The 20,985-nt window shown below is 46.3% G+C and overlaps 1 protein-coding gene across 4 annotated transcripts; it reads right to left on the minus strand.

The window, feature by feature from the left end:
* Positions 1-190: 190 nt before the first annotated feature.
* LOC109911585 (inositol 1,4,5-trisphosphate receptor-interacting protein) lies at positions 191-10,147 on the minus strand. Of its 4 annotated transcripts, none has more exons than XM_048609122.1 (3): positions 9,961-10,147; positions 2,663-2,726; positions 191-2,406 (listed from the first exon to the last, which is right to left on the minus strand). In XM_048609122.1, exons 2-3 carry the CDS (start codon positions 2,699-2,701, stop codon positions 667-669), a joined length of 1,779 nt encoding a protein of 592 aa, XP_048465079.1. In that variant the 5' UTR covers positions 2,702-2,726; positions 9,961-10,147; the 3' UTR covers positions 191-666. The 4 variants fall into 4 exon arrangements, with proteins under 4 accessions (XP_048465079.1, XP_048465081.1, XP_048465080.1 ...); XM_048609124.1 differs by lacking the exon at positions 2,663-2,726 and adding an exon at positions 7,853-7,893; XM_048609123.1 differs by lacking the exon at positions 9,961-10,147 and adding an exon at positions 9,835-9,912.
* Between the last annotated feature and the right edge of the window lie 10,838 nt (positions 10,148-20,985).

Raw genomic sequence — 20,985 nt, forward strand, 5'->3', positions numbered from 1 at the left:
GACAGTGCGGCACTCCCTCTGCACCGACCCTCCGACAGTGCGGCACTGATTTCGCAATCTAAATCAGTGCCTGAATGTCTGATTGGTTGACAGGTCAGGACATCAACAGAATGAGTGATGGGATCCGTATTTGTAAGGCTGCTCCGACTTTGATCCAGTCAGTCTTTGTTTTAATGTGCAACTAGTTTTATAAATTGAAGCTGCTCAGCAATGATATTTATTCTTATCTGTTAAGCAACAAATATTTAAAACAAAATAGACTCTAACAAATCCAACAGTGGCTGCAGGCAACTGGTTCTGAGCTGCCAGCATTAGTGAGTTTGCCAGCTGTGCCAGTTCAGCATGGAGGTGTTTAGGCTCTGAAAGCGCGGATGGATTGTCCCGACCCAGAGGCCAGAAGATCAGGGTTCACATCCCCTCTTGTCCTGGAGGTGTATTATAACAGGGCCGAACAAGCTGATTAAATAAAATTACAGGAGCCAGTCTCACAGTCTCTTCACTCAAGAATCCTTCCCCCTCAGTAAAAGGTATGTCTGTCTGTCTCTCTCATTCTTTCTCAGGAGTGGTCTGCATTCTATCCCCATCCTCCCTGAGGTGAAGGATGATCAGTCCCTCCTGCATTTGCCTTCCCTGCTCAATTTGGCCTGAAGCTGCCCCTTTTGTTGCCTAGGAGAGTGATCTCCCCTCTTCCCGATCTCTCGGGTTAGCTGGGCTCTGCTGCTGTGCTGTGTCTTCTCTGATTCCGTTCTGGCTGGGATCTTCCAGACCGTATTCCTGAACCAGGACCGCCGTGTTCCTCAGCATCTCGGTCCAGGTCCAGCGCGCCTTCCGAAAGCAGGCACGGTGCGTGACAAACCCACGGAACAGGTTGAGGGGCTCGGCAGAGCGGAAGTTGTCTGGGATGTCAAAGTCAGGGAGGACGGCTGTGTTACCGATAATGAAATGGTTCAGGCGTTTCTCCAGCAGTGCCTTGTCCAAGTACCGTAACAGGTCCCTGAGCCGAGGCTGGAGGCAGGAGCGGTGCCATGCTCCTGGGGCTTGGCTGATCATCAGGTGCAGGAGTGCAGTCTTGAAGTGGTACTGGCTGAGACCACTGGCCCCAGTCAAATTACACTGTTTCTCATGGAGAAACGAGACGATTTGCAGACACATCAGGTGGCAAGAACTTTCTGGAAGCTTCTTCGCCATCATCTTGAGAAAACGTTTCTCGTAGACAGCAAACGTAAAGGGCCAGGCTGTGTCATTGGAATGGGCAGTGCCAAGAAGGGGCACGTCACTGCCCAGCAGAGGCATAAAGTAAACATCAGAGTTTTCAAATTCCACCACAGGGAGCAGGCTGAAATGCACAGTTTTCCCTGAGCGAAATCTTATCCTCAGTGCTCCTGGCCTCTCCAGATCTCGGAAGGAAAGCTCAAAGTCGTACTTGTGTGAGATCTTAGCCCAGGCTTTGGTCAGGGCCCTCTGGAACCATTGGGTGACCTGAGTCTTGCCCAAATAGGGAGCAGTGGCAGACCACAGCAGCTGGTCTTTTTGTTCAGAGCCTGCCAGTCTGGTCTCCAGAGCGTTCTCACTATGCACCAGACACAGCATGTCCTCCACCAGCTGGGTCCGGCCGCAGACACAGCCGGTTGAGTCCTCTTCAGGATTAATTACACGGACCATCCCAGTGCCAAGCTCCCCAGGGACCCCTCCCCCTGAAGCTATCCCCAGCCCTCCCCCAGGGCATGTCACTTCTGCTCGGAATTGGTAAGGTTCTGGGGGAGTGAAGGGTACAATCAAGTCACACACCAAGGGCCTCCTGACCCTCCAGTTCTCATATAAGCTCCCGATGCCAATGCACTCCTTCACTTCCATGTCCAGATCCCGGTTACACACACTTCTCAGGGACTCCAGCAAATCGTCCGCGCACCCTTCCACCAGCTCCTTGATCCTGGACAACTCAGCACCTGGCACACGGACACACTTATCGTAGAAGCGGACCAGCGCCCAATGGTCTGGGAGGGCTGCGCACCACCACGACTCCCCGATGGCACCAGAGTCTTCGTCCTCGTCCGTCACCTCCTGCAGACACCGCGGTTCCGTGTCCTGTCTCCAGATCTCCAACAAAAGGAACGCAGCCACGGACAGAGCACTCCACAGGTTCCAGCTGTACTCCTGCCCCTTCCCCGGCTCCCCGCTAGACTCCAATCCCAATTCCCCGGGAGACGACTCTGCCAATTCCCTCTCCAGCCTCCACATTTCAGCTTGAAGATGTTCCTCCCGCTCCTTCATCCGCCTCAGGGTCTCCAGCTCCTGCTGCTGCTCTCCGTTCCACCTGGCCTCCTGGAAGGTGAACGGCTGATTGATCACAGTGACCACCATGACCAGGCACACGGCTAAGATCCCAACCGGCATGGCCACCCAACACTGCATTGGGGACAAAAGAAAGATCACCATGAGAATCCACTGGGAAAAGCAAGAGGCATGGAAACACGGAAAAGGAACATCCTAAATAGAGGACTAAACAAGGGACTAAACAGAGGGGCAAACACAGGACCAAGCACAGAACAGACACAGGACCAAATACAAGATCAAACACAGAACTACACACAGGGAAAAACTCTGGACCAGATACACGGAAAGACACAGGACCAAAAAGAGACCATGCATTTATTTACAATACCTGTGCATTCTGGAATATTATTGCACTGAGGAAGACCATTCAGCCCGTTGTGTCTGCGGTATCTCTTTGAAAAAAAAACTGTCTAATTTATACCACATCATCCTCACCTCCACTCCCCTGCCCTCATGCCATAGCCCTAAATTGTTTTCCCATCAACCATTTTCAATTCCATGGGTAATGAATTTGAATGCTGAGGGCAACAATGTGTTGCTCTAGCAGACTGAGGACACAGGGAGGAGGGAAGGTGGATTCAATGGGTGATCACAGGGGGAATGGATGTGGGGCTGATGATTGATGGAGGAAACTTCCATTGAGCATTAGGATGACTAGGGAGAGGGAGAGAGATGTTAGTGAGATAGCAGGCGACAGATTATTTTGACATCCCACAGTACCTGCAGCAAACCCATTGAGCCAAGGGGAACGTTTAGACCCTCTCTGCTCTGATTCCAAATGTACATGTATGAATCAGTAGCAGGAGTAGGCCATTCAGTCCCTATAACCTGCTCAGCCATTCAATAAGATCATAAATGATGTGATTGTGGCCTCAATTCCACATTCCCACCTGCCCCCGATAACCTTTGACTCCCTCAAGAATTAGTCAAGAATTTATCACCCTTTGCCATAAAGATGTTCAATGATCCTGCCTCCACCACTCTCTGACTCTCAATGTTCTGAGGGAAACAAAATTCTTCCTCATCACTCTCTAAAAGGGAGACCACTTATTTTTAAACTGTGTCCCCCTAGTTGTAGTCTCTCCCACAGGAAGATACAACCTCCTAGCATCAACCCGGCCAGATCCCCTCACAGTGTTAAATGATACAATAAGATCAACTCTCATACTTCTAAGTTCCAAATACAAAAGGCCCAACATGTCCGACATTTCCTGATAAAAGAACCCTACCTCTCACAGTTCTTCTGTGAACTGTCATCCCTTCTTAATTAAGGTCACCAAAACTGTACACAATACTCCAGATATCTCACCAATGCCCTGTATTAGCTCAGTTGGCTAAATGGCTAGTTTGCAATGCAGAGTGATGCCAACAGCATGGATACAATGTCCACAACTGGCTGAGATTACCATGAAGGACTCTCCTTCTCAACCTCTCCCCTAACCTCAGGCATGGTGACCCTCAAGTCAAACCACATCAATTTTCTCTCTCTCTCTCTCTCTCTGAAATGAGAGAGCAGCGCGAAGGTCTAGAAGGGCCATAAGAAAGAGGAGCAGAATTAGGCCATTCAGCCCATCGGGTCTGCTCCACCATTGTATTATAGCTGATATGTTTCTTTTCTTTTTTTTTCTATTCATTTCGTGGGATGTGGGCATTGCTGGCTGGCCAGCACTTCTTGCCCATCCTTAGTTGCCCTTGAGAAGGTGGTGGGGAGCTTCCTTCTTGAACTGCAGCAGTCTTCCTGCTGTGGGTTGACCCACAATGCTATTAGGGAGGGAATTCCAGGATTTTGACCCAGCGACAGTGAAGGAATGGCGAGATATTTCCAAGTCAGGATGGTAAGTGACTCGGAAAGGAACTTGGAGGTGGTGGTGTTCCTATATATCTGCTGCCCTTGTCCTTCTAGACAGAAGTGGTTGTGGGTTTGGAAGGTGCTGTCTGAGGATCTTTGGTGAATTTCTGCAGTGCATCTTGTAGATAGTACACACTGCTGCCACTGAGCGTCGGTGGTGGAGGGAGTGAATGCTTGTGGATGTAGTGCCAATCAAGTGGGTTGCTTTGTCCTGGATAGTGTCAAGCTTCTTCAGTGTTGTTGGGACTGCACTCATCCAGGCAAGTGGAGAATATTCCATCACACTCCTGACTTGTGTATTGTGGATGGTGGACAGGCTTTGAGGAGTCAGGAGATGAGTTACTCGCCGCAGTATTCCCAACTCTGGCCTGCTCTTTTAGCCGCTCTGTTAATGTAGTGAGTCCAGTTGAGTTTCTGGTCAATGGTAACCCCCAGGATGTTGATAGTGAGGGATTCAGTGATGGTAACACCATTGAATGTCAAGGGGCGGTGGTTAGATCGTCTCTTATTCTCCTGCCTTCCCCCCATAAGCCTTGATTCCCTAACTAATCTAGAACGTATCTATCTCTGTCTTAAATACACTCAATGACTTGACCTCCACAGTCCTCTGTGCCAATGAGTTCCACAAATTAACCAGCCCCTAGCTGAAGAAATTCCTCCTTATCTCAGTTCCAAAGGATCATGCCTTCACTTTGAGGCTTGGGTCCTAGTCTCTCCTACTACTGGAACCATCTTCTCCATGTCCACTGTATCCAGGCCTCTCAGTATTCTGTAAGTTTCAATCAGATCCTCCTCCATCTGTCTAATCCATCAAATACAGACTCCGAATCCTCAACCACTCCTTATATAACCAGCCCTTTGTCCCCTGGTTCATTCCTGTCAACCTCTGCTGGATCCCGTCCAACATCAGCACATTCTTACTTAGATATGGGCCCAAAACCACTCACAATATTCTAAATGTCATCTGACAAGAGCCTTATACAGCCTCAGCAATACATCTCTGCTCTTGTATTCTCGCCCTCCTGAAATGAATGCTAATGTTGCCTTTGCCTTCTTAATTGCCAACTGAACCTAAATGTTAACTTTAAGAGAATCCTGAACTAGGGCTCCCAAGTTCCTTTGTGCTTCAGATTTTTGAAGCCTTTCCCAGTTTAGGAAGTCGTCTATGCCTCTATTCCTCCTACCAAAGTGCGTAACCTCACACTTCCCCACTCTCCTAGCCTGTCTGCAGCCTCACTACTTCAACATCACCTGTCCCTTCACCTATCTTTGTCTTATCTACAAACATAGCAACAATGCCCTCAGTTCCTTCATCCAAATCATTAATGTAAAACGTAAATTATAGTGGTCCCAACATGGACCCCTGCAGAACTTCAGTAGTCACTGACTGCCATCCTGAAAACGACCCTTTTATCCCCACTCTCTGCCTTCTGCCAATAAACCAATTCTCCATCTATACCAATATCTTGCTCCTAACACCATGGCAACTCTGGCAACTTTACCTTTACATAAAGCTGTAGCAAAACATTCCTACTTTTATATTCCATTCCCCTTAACAATAAACAATAACATTCCATGTATTTTCTTAATCACTCGCTGTACCCGCATAATATCCAACAGTAAATTATATACCAGAATATCCAAGTCTCTCTAAAGCTCAGAATTCTGTGACGTCTCTTCATTTATATAAATAAAAGCACAAGAAATTCTCCTAACTGCATTCGACCATTGAGAATTAGTTTCAATGAAATAGAATTTTTGACAGTGCTCAGGATGATGAAGCAGACCCTAAAGCTCAGACACGGTGTTCCACTAACAGTTCTCCAGGTAAAAGTCATGAAACGTAGCAACTAGGAGTGCAAAGAAAGTGATTATCCATCTATTTCACCTTCTACAATCCTGCCAACAGGATGAATCTAACTCTATGTAACATGTTGATAAAGTGCATTTCATAACATCCAATTGTCAAACTTTTCTGGAAGTACAGTCACTGTCATAGCATAGGAGTCACAGCAGGCGAATACAGGCATGACAATGCAGCGCTCCACCAGTACTGACCCTTTTGACAGTGCAGTGCTCCCTCAATAACAACCCTCCGACAGTGTCACAATCAGGAGGTACACTTTGGAACTGGATTAATTAAAGTAGCAGCATTTTATTTTCGGCTGCTGCTAATAATAACACTGGGTTTTTCAATTCATTTCTGGTGGTTTTGCTCTGATCTCAGTGGCAGGCGTTCTTTGAAAGGAAGTTTTCTTTTTTCTTGTCCAGAGGTCACTACAAAACATGTGACTGAACTGATGCCTCCGGTGATGAAGTTACTCTCAGAGCTGGCTGGGGGTCACAAAGAGGGGAGGGCTTTTTGACCAGGATGGGGTCTTTGGTCTGGAAGAGTATTTCATCTCCACAACATTCCCAACTTAGGTCTGATCATGTGTCTGTCATCTCTCTCCTTGAAATCAACACCTTGAGTTGCAATGTGGTTTACTGTGAAGTCACTCTGCTACTATACTTAACATTGATGGTGATAATAGATCTGGAGATACCTCACAGGAAGAGCTCCAAACACTGTTTGATGCCAAGTTGTGTAAAAACTGTTTTGATTGGTGACTAAAAGCTTAACAAAATCGATTGGTTCGGAGTTGAACTGAATTAGCCACATAAGTACAATGGTTACAAGCACAGTTCAGAGGCTGGGAATTTTACAGAGAGTAACTTGCCTCCTGATTCCCCAAAACCAGTCCACCATCAACAATGCACAGGTCAGATGTGAGAAGGAATACTGCCCACTTGAGTGGGTAAGTGCAGGTTCAACAACATTCAAGAAGCTCAAAACCATCCAGGACAAAGCAGCTTCTTGGCTGCCCCCCGCACCCCTCCCCCCACCCTCCCACAAATATAACACCTTCAACTTTATTCCCTTCAATAACCACAGCAGCATTCTATGCCGTCTACAAGATGCAACACAGCAACTCTCTCAGGTTCGACTGCACTTTCCAAACTTGCAATCTCTACCATCTAGAAGGGTAAGGTGAGAAGACACATGGGAACACCAACACTTCAAGCCACCTACCATCCTGACATGGAAATAAATTGCTGCTCCTTCAGTGTCACTAGGTCAAAATCCTAGAACTCCCTTCCGAAGCACATTTTGGGGACTGCAGTGGTTTGTGAAAGCAGCTCAGCACCACCTTCTCAAGGGCAATTAGGGATGAGCAATAAACACTGGCCCAGCAAGCGACACCCACAGCTTATGTGTGAATAAAAAGTTCCTAAAGCTTTCTCACACTAGGGGTTTTCCTCACCTCGTGTCTGGGTCTGACTCGTGGCAAGAGATTGATCATTGCAACTGGTGAATAACTTCATTATCAGTGTCTCCTGTAATAGCAGAAGGTAAATGAGAAGGTATTCCGTCTAACTATTACTCTCTTCCCATCTGTGAACAGCCCTACAGAGAATGCATAGAATGCCAGGATAATTGTTTCTCTGCACTACAGAAAGGACAGTCACTGTTGACTTGATCACAGCGACAGAACGCTCCCAGAGGCATCATTACACACGTCAGTGCTTTAGATCTCTCCATGTAACATGCCCTAGTAGCGCCTTAGTGATCAAAGGCTCCATTTTGGTATATGTTGGCCCATGTTTATGTTTGATAAAATGATTTACCATTGCCTTCATCTCGATGGTAACTCTCCAACTCTTGATGTCTGCAATTAGGCAGATTGAAAAAAGCAGTAGTCAATATTCTTGACCATGTTATGAACACACCTTCCTCGACTATCAAATCGTAGAGTGGGACCCAAACCCAGACATTCTGGCTCAAAGGCATGGACACTACCCACTGCATCACAAGACCTCACATCTTAGATACAAGAGCACAATGCTGGAGGAGATCTGTGTGGGCAGTGGGGCAGACACACACTTTCCACCCCAGGATCTGCGTTCACAGCAAATACAGAAAGGACAATTCCTTTCACAAGGGGAAACGCGTCTCTGTCTCCCAGCTGAACTGCTGAAGGCCCCAAAGAAACAAAACCCTGATAAACCAATATGACTGTCATCAAGCTGAGAGAGCAAGGGCAGGCTGTGAGAATCCCTTACTGTTCCAGTCTCTGAAGCTCCATGACAGTCAACACGCTGAAGTGAGCCAGTCATTTCAGAACTAGTGAAGGAGAAATTGAGGGCAGAAAGTGGGGAAAGAGGCAGAAAAACATAACAAAGGGCATCAAATGGAACAGGCCAAATTGGAAAAGTGGAAATGCAACACAGACTTGAACTCACTCGATTGGAAGTTGACATGACTCTGAGGAGCTGTGACTGGGAAGAACTGAAACAGTCAGTCCACAGAGAAAGAAATAGAAAGTGAGACAAACAAAAGAAGATAAAGATACTAGTGTAGGAATATGCACAACATTGTCAGTAAGAGCCCACATAGGACTGAACCAAACTGTTCACCATCTTGCCTTGAACTGAACTCCCAAATCCATGTCCTTTTCATCATTAAAATCACCCTATTTCCACCTTAGAGAATCACTGATTCCACCCCATCTCACTCATCGACCGCTGAAAACTTCGTTCACATCTTTGTTACCTCCAGGCTTGACAATTCCAACCATCCAACATTCTACCTTTGTAAAGTTGAGGTCATCCAAAACTCTATTTGCTGTGTCTTTACCAACACCAAGGGGAAGTAGTTTGTGTGTTAGTTGTGGCTCAGCCCCAGCATTTTACCTCACAGGAAGGTTCTCAGATCATCTCCTCCACCTGATTCTGCCTGATCGTGCTCCCGTTGAACTTCCTTGGCATGTTTTACTGTAGGACAGGTGCCATGTAAATGCAAGTTATTGTTCATGAGAAAAATGAAGAAGCTCAGACTAAGTAGGATTTCCAGGGGACTTCATCATCAAAAGAGAAATCAAATTGTTCATTAAACTCCAGAGAAGGCCATAAGCAGGGAGAAACATAGATGTTTCTGGAGAGGGTAAGGATTAAGGGATATGGGGAGAAAATGAGTAGTATTGAGGAATATGTTTTGTTGAATTGCACAATAAATATACACGATTTTTAAGTTCCTATTTGATATTCATCTCTCCCAAGTGAGAGTTGGTGTGTAGGATGAGGTTAATGAGATTACAGTAACTCCAGAACATGCAAAATTGGATGATGAGGAATTTCCATCTTCTAGATTGTGGGAAAGATGCGATAGGGAGCAAAACTGGATCTTTAAAAATCTGCAGAAGTTACACAGGCAACCACTGTGTTAATATCCCAGGTTGCTATATAAATGCAAACTGGTGTGTCGCAGACGCCATTACACGCACATACTGACTGTCTACACACACACATACATTCTCCCTCACTCTCACTCTCTTACACACAGTCTTCCTCATACACTCAGTCGCACCCACACTGTCTCACTCACACGTGAAACGCGATCTAAACAAGTTTTGACTCCTGGTAAATTCTTTCTCACTAGGACCTGTCCTTTAAATTCTGCATTTTAAAAACTTCCCCTTTAAACAAAGCACAACCCAGCACCACCATAAAAACCAACCCCTTTCTGAGTGCGGACTGTCTTAAACTCTCCCTCTACACCGAGACTCTTGTCTAATGGACCGACAGGGAGTCTGAGCTAGTATTAAACTCACATCATTGCCACCGAGTCTCAAACTATCCTGCCTGCCAGCCCGGGAGAGACAGAGAGACAGGAGCCAGGACACAAAGCGAGTCAGTGGGTAAAGCTTCCAGCCAGAACCCGACCCAGAGTCACTCACCTCCAGGCTGTAGCTGAGCCCCCGGGACTGGAGAGCGAGGGACTGGGGAAGGGGACAGAGAGTGACCCAGTGGCCGGTCAATGCTGTCAGGTTTGCTGCAGGCTCAGTTCCTTCCCCTTTCTCCGCTCAAAGCAGCTTCTCAGTCTCAACCCCACCCCCCACTTTACTCATTTCCTGCAGCTTCTGACTTGATCGCCAAAAACCAGAGAGAGAGAGGCAGATACTGTATGTTTGAGCTGTAACCTCTGGGAGACTCATACAGCTGCCATCCCCCGGGGTGGTTGGCAGTTGATTTGATGGTCAGAGTGAGGACCCAGGGAGAATAATTCCCTCCCCATAACCTTGATTTAGATCTGCCCAGTTTCCTGTCCATCATTAAGGAGTTTCACATCCAGAATAACTTTATTACCTTCTTTACAGTCCCCTGCCCCAGATCTTTGGCTGCTAAACCCCTCACTTATGCCTTTCTTACTTCAAGAGTCCACAACTCCAACCACACCACTCATTGGCTGCGCTCTCTCTCTCCCTGTAAACTTCAAGATCCCCCAAATTGACCAAACCCAAATTACAATCCATCATAAACTTGCAGCAAGTCCTACTCCACTATCACTCCCAATGCTTGCTGACCAACACTAGCTCCCCATCTGGCAATGTCTTGATCTTAAAATTCTCATCCTTGTTTTCCCCTTGATACAATCGACTGTCCACAGATCTTGTCACCTCTGCACTGCACCAGCAAGATATTTCAGTCCTTGACTGTCCAGTTAGCATATGACCTTCGGCAGTGTGTCACTTATGGGATCTGAGCATCATTGGCTGGGCCAGTATTGCCAAACGCTAGTTGCCCCTTGAGAAGGCAGTAATGAGCTGTTTCTTTCCAACGCTGTAGACCCAAAATGCTGTTGGCGAGGGAGCTCCAAGATTTTGACCCAGTGACACTAAAGGAACGGTGATATATTTCCATGTAAGGATGGTGGGTGGCTTGGACGGGAGCTTGCAGATAGTGGTGTTCCCAAGTATATGCTGCCCATGTCCTTCTAGATGGTCATGAATTTGAAATGTGGTATCTAAGGAGCTTCAGGGAATTTCTGCAGTACATCTTGAGGATGGTACACTGTGATGATACTGAATCATGGTGATGGAAGTGGTGAATGTTTGTGGAAGAGGTGCCAAGCAAGTGCTCCTGAAGTAGTATCATACCAGACTGGAAACTCTGTTTCTCTCCAGAGATGCTGCCAGACCTGCTGAGTTTCTCCAACATTCTCTATATTTGCTTGTGATTCTTAACTATCCTTTGAAATGGCTGAGCAAGCCAATCAGTTCGAGGGAAATTAACGACGGAGAGCAAATGCTTGCCTATAGCCATTAAAAAATATAAAATGTGCTGTTGCAGATGAGTCAAATGGGCAGAATGTCATTATTCTGCATTGTAACCATTCCAAATGGTGAGATCATTGCTGGTCTGTGACTACCTCTGAAACTCAGCTTTGTCCCCTATCCCGGAGTATCTTTTGTAAATAAGGATCCATCAACCTCAGACTGAAAAATAACCAATTGTTCTAACAGCACTTTGGATTTTGGGCACAGGGTTTCAAACTGCTCCCACCCCTGTGTGTAAAATTGTTTCCAAGTTGCACTCCTGAAATATATGGCTGTGATTTGTAGACTCTGCCTCATGATCCTAGACTCTGAGACCAGCAGAAATCGCCTCGCTCTATTGACTCTATCTGTTCTCATAGCATTCTGGGGATTAAACCCCAGATACTATAACCTCACTTTGCAATTTAACCTTCAGATTTCAAATCATTGAGGGAATCAAGGGTTATGAGGATTAGAGATAACACAGTGTGCAGCTGGAGGAACACAGCAAGCCAGGCAGCATCAGAGGAACAGAAAAGCAGACGTTTCGGGTTGGGACCCTTCTTCAGAAATCTCTCCACACTGTGTTATCTCTGACTCCAGCATCAGCAGTTCTTACTATCCCTTATGAGGACAAGGCTGTTTACAATAAAAATGAACGGCTTGGAGGAAGGAAGCGAATGTACTGTAGCCAAATTTGCAGACAAAACAAAAACAGATGGAAAATGCAAGTTGCAAGAGGGATACAAATAGATTACAGAGAGATATTCATAGGTTAAGTAAGTGGGCAAAAAGTTGGCAAATGGAGTATAAGTGGAAGGGGGGAGCAAAAGAACAAAATATTACTTAAATGGAGAAAAACTGCAGAAGGCTACAACACACAAGCACCTCACGGGGAACTTGTGCATGAAACACAAAAAGTTAGCACTCAGGTACAGCAGGTAATCAGGAAGGCTAACGGAATGTTGGTCCTTATTTCAAGGGGGTTGGAGTATAAGAGTAGGGAAGTCTTACTGCAACTGTACAAGGTGCGGGTGAGACCACATCTGGAGTACTAAGAGCAGTTTTAAGTCCGCTTCTTTGAAGAAAGATATAATTTAATTGGAGGCATTTCAGAGAAGGTTCACTAGGATAATCCCTGGTCTGGAAAATTGCCTTATGAGCAAAGGCTGAACAGATTGGTGTGGTGGCTCAATGGTTAGCACTGCTACCTCACAGCACCAGGGACCTGGGTTCAATCCCACACTTGGGTGGCTGTGTGGAGTTTGCACATTCTTCCCTGTGTCTGTGTGGGTTTCCTCTGGGTGCTCTGGTTTTCTCCCACAGTCCAAAAATGTGCAGTCGAGGTGGGTTGGCCATAGTGTCAGAGATGTGTAGATTAGGTGGGTTGCTGTGAGGGCCAGTGTGGATTTGTTGGGCTGAAGGGCCTGGTCCCATGCTGTGGGGATTCTTTGAGGTTGGGAATCTGCTAACTGGAGTTTAGAAGAAAGAGAGGTGATCTCATTAAAATATTTAGGACTCTTAAGGGTATTGACAAGGTAAATGCTGAGCAAATGTTTTCCCTTATGCAAGAGTCTAAGATCAGAGGGCATAGTTTCAGAATAAAGGGTCGCCAATTTAAGACTGAGATGAGGAGGAATTTCTTCTCAGTGGGTTGTGAGTCTTGGGAACCACAGAGAGCTGTGGGGGCAGAGTCGTTGGTATATTTAAGGCTGAGATAGACACGTTCTCCATCAGAGCTGACGTGAAGTGTAGAGGGAGCAGCATTTATGCAATGGTTGGGGGGTGGGGGGGTAGCAGTGTGGAGTGCTCAGGAGAGAAAGGGTGTTGATAGCGCGGATGAAGTGATCGGAATGTGAGAATGGAACAATGGTGTGTCTAACTGCCAGATTGGAAAGAACAGACAGTCCCACTGGACTGGGGAGAGGGAGGTGAGAGAGGACATGGTGACAGAGAATGTAACAAGTAAAGCTAAAAGAAAGGGAAGGAATGGGACTGGGTTCACAATCTGAAGGTGTTGAACCCAATATTATGTTCAGAAGGTTGTAAAAGTGCCTAGTCTGAAAATGAGATGTTGTTCCTCCAGTTTGCACTGTGATTCACTGGAGCACTGCAGCATGCTGAGGACTGCACCCCCTTCCGCCACCATTGCATAAATGCTGCCCCCTCCATACTCACGTCAGCTCTGATGAAGAGTCATCTAGACTCAAAATATTAGCTTGCTCTCTCTCCATGGATGCTGCCTGACCTTCTGTGATCTCCAGCATTTTTGTTTTCAGTACAGATTCCAGCATCTGCCGTAATTTGCTCCTAGATAGATTCTTGGGGAATCAAAGGTTATGGGGAAAATATTGGGAAGAGTATGTGAGGAACGTTGGATCAGCTATGATCCTATTGAATAACAGAGCTAGCTGTTCTTGTTCCTATTTCTTAAAATGGAGTTGAGGATTGTCAGATCAGCCATGATCTCATTGAGTGGCAGAGCAGAACCATTGGGCCCAATGGTCTACTTCTGTTCCTAGGTCTTACGGTCTTGTGGTCAAAGTATTATTCTGGAAAATACAACACTGCACTCACTCCAAGGTCAATCTCTCCTTCCTAACGTGGTACCCAGAGCTGCTCACAGTGACTCCAGAAGCAGCCTAACCAAACTTTGTATCACTGAAATATAACTTCTACCCCAATGAGAGTCAGTGTGTATTGGGCCCTGTCTCAGTGAGATCAGTGCGTGTGGGACCCATACTCCAGTGAGAGTCAGTGTGTGTGTGTGTGTGGGACCCGTACCCCAGTGAGAGTCAGTGTGTGTGGGACCCGTACCCCAGTGAGAGTTAGTGTGTGGGACCCATACGCCAGCGAGAGTCAGTGTATGTGGGACTCCGTCCCAGTGAGAGTCAGTGTGTGTCTTTGAGCTGTACCCCAGTGAGTGTCAGTGTGTGTGGGACCCTGTCCCAGTGAGAGTCAGTGTGTGTGTGGGACCCTGTCCCAGTGAGAGTCAGTGTGTGTCTGGGAGCTGTACTCCAGTGACAGTCAGTGTGAGATGAACATTAAATGTTTAGTAAAATTGAGCAAGGCATCAATGGGTTAATGTTCTCAGTGGGAGAGGCCTGTGACCTTCAGTCAATTAATCTGCAAATATTGCAGTGCTTCCTGGACGGAGATGTTTCCTAAAACTAGCCATACCACCCAACCCCCCTTACACCCTCACCCCTTTCCTAGCCCCTGTTGGCGATTTGACTGTCCACTGATAATTGCTGTTGATTGACAAAAGGGCAGATTTCAGCCTGTGTGTTCTTCCCCTGCACGATACCTCAGCCCCCATCTTGATGTGGTTGAGTTCTGTTCCGGTCTATCACAAACACAACAACATCCTGATACACAAGAACTGGAGGAGGTTTGTTCTTCCATTCAATTAGGCCGTATCAGATCTTTATCTTAATCTAAAGTCCATTTACCCACCTTAATGTCTTTAATCCATTTTGCTGACCAATCTATTACACAGTTTTGATATTTTCAATTACAACCCCAATAGCTTCAACTGCCTTTTAGGAGAGAATTCCAGATTTCCACTTTGTGAGGAAGTGCTTCCTGACAACACCCCTGAATGGTCTGGCTAGGATTTTAAGTTTCTTGCCTTTAAAGGAAACAATTTCTCTCATTCAATGCTATCATGTCTTTAAATCACTTTAAACATCTCACGTTTATCACCCCATAAACTTCTAAATGCTAGGGAATATAAACCTATTTTCATAATTTAACCGTTTCAGCCCCAGGGTCATTCTGCCAAATCTACAATACTCCTCTTCAATCAATTATGCAACAGTGCAGAATTAACCTATAAACTATGTGGGTGGTGCAGTGGATCATTGGTTAGCACTGTTGCCTCACAGCACTAGGGACCTGGATTTGATTCCATGCTCAGGCGATTGTCTATATACAGTTTGCCCATTTTCCCCATGTCTGCGTGGGTTTCTGCCTGGTGCTCTGGTTTCCTCCCACAGTCCATAGAGGTGGATTAGCCATGGGAAATGCAGGCTTACAGGGATAGAGTAGGGAGGTGGGTCTGTTGGGATGCTCCTCAGTGGGTCGGTGTGGACTCAATGGGCCGCATGGCTTCTCTGATTCTATGATATCCTCCTTAATCCTGGCGCAAACAATTTGTACGTAAAGAAGACCAGATGTCACAGCACTGCAGAGCAAGTACAAGTGGAGAAAAACCCTGTTGGTCATCCATGGAATCCCAACAGTGTGGAAACAGGCCTTTCGGCCCAAGTCAACACTGATTCTCAGAAGAGCATCCCGCTCAGACTCATCCCTCTCCCGATTTCCCATGGCTAACCTGCACATCTTTGGACTGTGGGAGGAAACCAGTAGAAACCCACACAGACACAGGGAGAATGTGCAAACTCCACACAGACAGTCCCCCGAGACTGGAAGTGAACCCAGGTCCCTGGTGCTGTGAGGAAGCAGTGCTGACCACTGAGCCACCATGCCAAAGCAATAGTGTTCAAACTAGAAGTTTGTAATGAAGTGACTTTCTCACAGTTCTCTTCGTTTCTTGTCAGTGAGATCAGCCACAATGTGATGGAAAGTCCTCCATTTGGGTAGGTGCTCCCTTAGACATAGGCCTTGATGGTAAGGTTAACAGTTCAGCTTTCAGAGTTTATGAGGCGATCTGACATATTGATACCTAGAGATTTCTCTGATTCACAGGAGATACTTCACCGAGATATTCCACTGGTTTTATTTAAAAGTTACATTCTTACTAACTTAAGAGAAAGGGGAGATGTTTTCCCTCTTACTAGCTTATTCAAACCGCCCACAGCTTTAAATCTGTGGCAAAACACACATCCTCTCAGACTAGAGGCTGTTGCTAGGTAACATTCAACAATAGGGCCCCTCCAAATTTCTGATTGTCCAGCAATTAAGTTCATAAAATAATTTCTTTTTTTAAAAAAACTTTCCTCCCAAAGTCACATGGCTTTTTATAAACAGCAAATAATCCTCTGTTCTTCTGAACCTTTGACATTTGCGTTCTAAAAAGTCAAACAGTAAATCTTTTGCAACCCAGGAATGGTTCAAATCTTCTATTTTCTAATTCTTATAATCTATAATTATAAGTATGATGTGTGTGTGTGTCTGTGTGTGTATATGTGTGTGTGTATTTCCAACAAGACACATCCAATTTAGTTAGCCTACCATCGTAGGATATCCCTGTTAACCCAGGGGTCAATCTAGGACACCTTCATTGAGCCATATCCAATTTACCCGTGCGTAGCTCACAATCAGAACAAGATCATCAGGAATCAGTGGGAATTGGTCCCTGGATTTGATCAGCTGGGGTGGGGGCTGCTCCCTTGCCTACAGCCGGCGTGCTCTCAGTGAAGGTTCAGCTCTCCTGGCTTGCTGGGGAAAGCAGGATTAGAGACAGTTATTGAGGTATGGGGGCCTGGGCCAGGGATATGGTGTCGGAGGAGAGTGGTAGTGAGCTCTGTTGCTGCACTTTGAACTACATGAACAGTTTAACTGCTGGCTACATTTATGTAGCACCTTTAAATGAAACGTCTCGCAGTGCTGCCCAGGAACAGTAATAAAACAAGACATGATACTGAGTCACGTGAGAAGATAATAGGACAGGTGACTGAAGACTTTGTCAAATAGGTGGGGGTTTAAAGAATGGTCCTCAAGGAAGAGAGTGAAGCACAGACTCAGAGAGAAACAAACACAGAATGCCTGAGAAAATCAGTAGGTCTGGCATCATCCGTGGAACAGAGTTAACGTTTTGCCAGTATGTCTCTTCAGGTGAAGGATTAAAATGGAAATCTTGTCTGAGAGAAGAGCAAAATGTCTTCCAAGTGGATGGAAAAGAAGTGGCAGTGAATTAAACTTTCAAATCAAAACAAGATAGTGCAGATGCTGGAAATCTGAAACTAACACAGAGAATGTGGGAGAAACTCAGAGGGTCTGGCAGCATCTGTGGAGACAGAAACAGAGTTGATGTTTTGAGTCCGGTATGACATGAGGTCTAGGGGTTTAGGGAAGGAGTTCTGGAGTTTGGAACCCAGGCAGCTGAAGGTAGGGCTGCCAATGGTCTAAACTCACACTATTCAATAGGGCAGAATTAGAGGAACTTAGATACCTCAGAGAGTTAGGGGCCTGGAAGAAGTTCCAAAGAATGGGAATGAGGGACTGATGTGGAAACAAGAATGAGACTTTTACTTAGAATCTTAGAATCCATACAGTGTGGAAGCAGGCCATTCAGCCCATCAGGTCCACACCGACTCTCCAAAGAGCATCCCACCCAGACTCACCCCCTACCCAATCCCTGTAACCCTGCATATCCCATGGCTATCCCACCTAACCTGCACATCCCTGGACACTATGGGAGATTTAGCACAGCCAATCCACCCAACCTGCACATCTTTGGACTGTGGGGGGAAACCGGCGCACCCGGAGGAAACCCACACAGACGCGGGGAGAATGTGCAAACTCCACACAGACAGTCGCCCAAGGGTGGAATCGAACCTGGGTCCTTGGCCCAGTGAGTGTTAACCACTGAGCTACTGTGCTGCTACTTAGGAGGCTTTGCATGATTCAGGGCCAGTGAGAATGGGGTTGGAGGGTTGGGATGTTAATGATGCTATGGGATCTGGGTAGATTTAAATGGGGGCAGCAGAGTTATAGTCAATGTGAGATTTGCAGAGGGTATAATGTATGAGGTCAGTCAGAAACACAGTGAATTACCACTTCTGTTCTTAGCCTTCTGTGAATTACACTGTTCATATCTTACACATCCAGAGGAAGACAGCTTTACAGCAGCCAAGCTGTGCATAGCATGATCCCACAGATAGCAGTGAAATGCATAACCAAATAATCAGAAAATGTAAAGAACTGCGAATAATGGAAATCAGAAACAAAAACAGAAATTGCTGGAAAAACTCTGCAGGTTTGGCAGTCTTGGTGATTCAGGATGAGTCTCTTCCACTCTCAGGGTGCATCCGTAGGTGGCCGTACAGTCCAATGCAACTACCGCAGGCTCTTCTACACTTGGGGCAGAAGGTGGTCACGGGAAGGGGGAGAGTGGGGCATTGGTGTGTAGCAGCGCTACACCCTGGCTTTCTCCTTTTCCTGATGGCAAGTCTCAAGGTGCTCCATGCCCTCCCAGATGCTCCTCCTCCACTTGGGAAGGTTTTGGGCCAGTGATCTGCAGGTGTCTGTGGGAATGCCACATTTCGCCAATGCGGCCTTGTGGGTGTCCCTGAAGCATTTCCTCTGCCCATCTGAAGCTGGGAGTAGAGCACCTGCTTGGGGAGTCTTGTGTTGGCCATGTGGACAATGTGCCCGGCCCATCGTAGCCGATGAAGGGGGATTAGTGCCTCGATGCTGGGGATGTTGGCCTGGCCAAGGATGCCGGTGTTGCTGTATCATTCTTCCCAGTGGATTTGTAGGATTTTGCACAGGCAGAGTTGCAGGTACTGCTCCAATGTCTTGAGGTGTCTGCTGTAAAAGTCAACGCCTCACAGCCATATAGGAGGGTGGGAACCGCCACAACTCTGTAAACCAAGATGTTGGGAGATCATGCCACTGTAGGAGATATAAGGGCAAACACAGTACAATCCCACACACCAGCATCTCATCTATGAGGGATGATGACAAATGTTAGAAGTTTCCCCCGAGTATGTGGGCAGCACCTCTGATTTCAGGGCTCTCCACTGATGAAACAGTAAGCAGATAGTTAGGTAACAGGTAGAACACTGGAAGACAAAAGAGAGAAAACAGGTGCGGAGGCATGTGCAGAATATCAATAAGGATTAACTCCCTCAGTTTCTCACGTATTAGATGGTGAGATTCTGGGTTCATGGGGGTGATGGGGAATGATCTGAAGGCTGTAATTCAAAAAGAGAGAAGACCAGGCACATTACTGAAGCTTAATCAACAAAATGTCCCACACAGCAAATAGGAAACTCCCCGTCCATTGAGGACTGAAAGCCGAGGTAAAAATGAGTTAAGTCCTGCTCTGAGATCCTCTGTAAACTAATAATACTGCATTGTTCAGACAGAAGATCTGCTCCAACGACTGATGGACTATGTGCCCCATACCTGTGTCATGTTCTCTCTCACACTCCATGTCAGGGATACTGTAGTTAAGGGACGTGGAGTTGTATCTGTGCCTATGATTGGACTCAGTAATATACCACTGGAGGCATTCGGCAAATCCAATCACCTTGTTGACCAATATGCTCTTTCTTCATGACTAGCTCAGCACATGGATCAGAAAGGCAGCCACCACTCATTACCAACTAACTAAACAGGCATGAAGGAACATAGAATCCCCTACAGTATGAAAGCAGGCCATTTGGCCCATCGAGTCCACACCGACCCTCCAAAGAGCATCCCACCCAGACCCACCCGCAGACCCTATCCCTGTAACCTTGCATTTCCCATGGCTAATCCACCTTTGCCTGCAAATCCCTGAATGCTATGGGCAATTTAGCATGACCAATCCACCTAACCTGCTCATGTTTGGACTGTGGTAGGAAACTGAAGCACCTGGATGAAACTCACGCAGACAGAGGGATAACATGCAAACTCCACACAGACAGTCACCTGAGGCTGGAAGCGAGCCCTGGTCCCTGGCGCTGTGAGGCAGGAGTGCTAACCACTGAGCCACCGTGCCACTCCAGAAGCGTACAGATTAGGAGCAGGAGTAGATCATTCAGCCCTTCAAGACTGCTCCACCATTCAATATGATTGGGCTGATCATCCAACCCTGTTCCCACTTTCTCCCCATACCCTTTGATCCCTTTAGCCCCAAAAGCTATATCTATCTCCTTCTTAATCTCAACCACTTTCTGTGGCAGAAAATTCCACAGGCTGGCCACTCTCTGGGTCAAGAAACTGGATCCTTACATACAAACCTGTATTCCCCATGGTTGCATGGTACTGAAGCCCAGACAATTTACAGCAGCCCCCAAAAAGCTTCAATAAATTCAACCTCTGGCACCTATAACACATCCTCTCTTTACGAGGAAAGACAGTGTCACCAATCAGGCAGTCCTTTCAAGGGCAAACATGCCAAAGTTGTTAGCACTAATGAAGCCAGGACGATGTTTCAAATTTGAGATGATCAGGACTCAGCATTAGAAGTGCTCGAAGGAATTAGTATTGTGGAGCATGCTCAGAAGTACTCTGAGAGAAAAAAATCAAGTGAGGAAGTTTCTAAATTACTCCAGCCTCTCCTAACTTAGCATTTTCAATTTGGAGTTTGGAGCAAAGTACTTGTGTGATACAATTTTGCAAATAACAGTGTCCAATTTCTATATTTCTGCAGATCATAAGTTTATTTTCTTTGCATTCTCTACTGTGCATCCATATTGACAGGCCTTTGATGATATTTTACAGCTTGAATATAACAATGCTGTCTTGGTCATATACAGATGGAAGATGACCACATCCCCAGATGTACAAGGAGAGAGTGCATTCCAAGAAATCTGCAGGGCACCCAAAACTCTGATACAAGGATTCTGTCAAAAAGCGACATGAAAGCATCAGCATCGATCACAACAATTGGCAAACTCTAAATAAAAACCAAAAGAACTGCGGATGCTGTAAATGAGAAACAAAAATAGAGATTGCTGGAAAAGTTCAGCAGGTCTAGCAGCATTTGTG

Source organism: Rhincodon typus, chromosome 20 (assembly GCF_021869965.1).
Source record: "Rhincodon typus isolate 14 chromosome 20, sRhiTyp1.1, whole genome shotgun sequence".
In the NCBI taxonomy this organism is placed as follows: Eukaryota; Metazoa; Chordata; class Chondrichthyes; order Orectolobiformes; family Rhincodontidae; genus Rhincodon; species Rhincodon typus.

Bases quoted from the DNA above. Each gene is read 5' to 3' on its own strand.
- LOC109911585 (XM_048609122.1), bottom strand. From the start codon at position 2,701: ATGGTCTTCCTCAGTGCAATAATATTCCAGAATGCACAG. The intron at 2,407-2,662 runs GTATTGTAAATA...TCCCCAATGCAG, and splicing joins TAATATTCCAGAATGCACAG to TGTTGGGTGGCCATGCCGGT.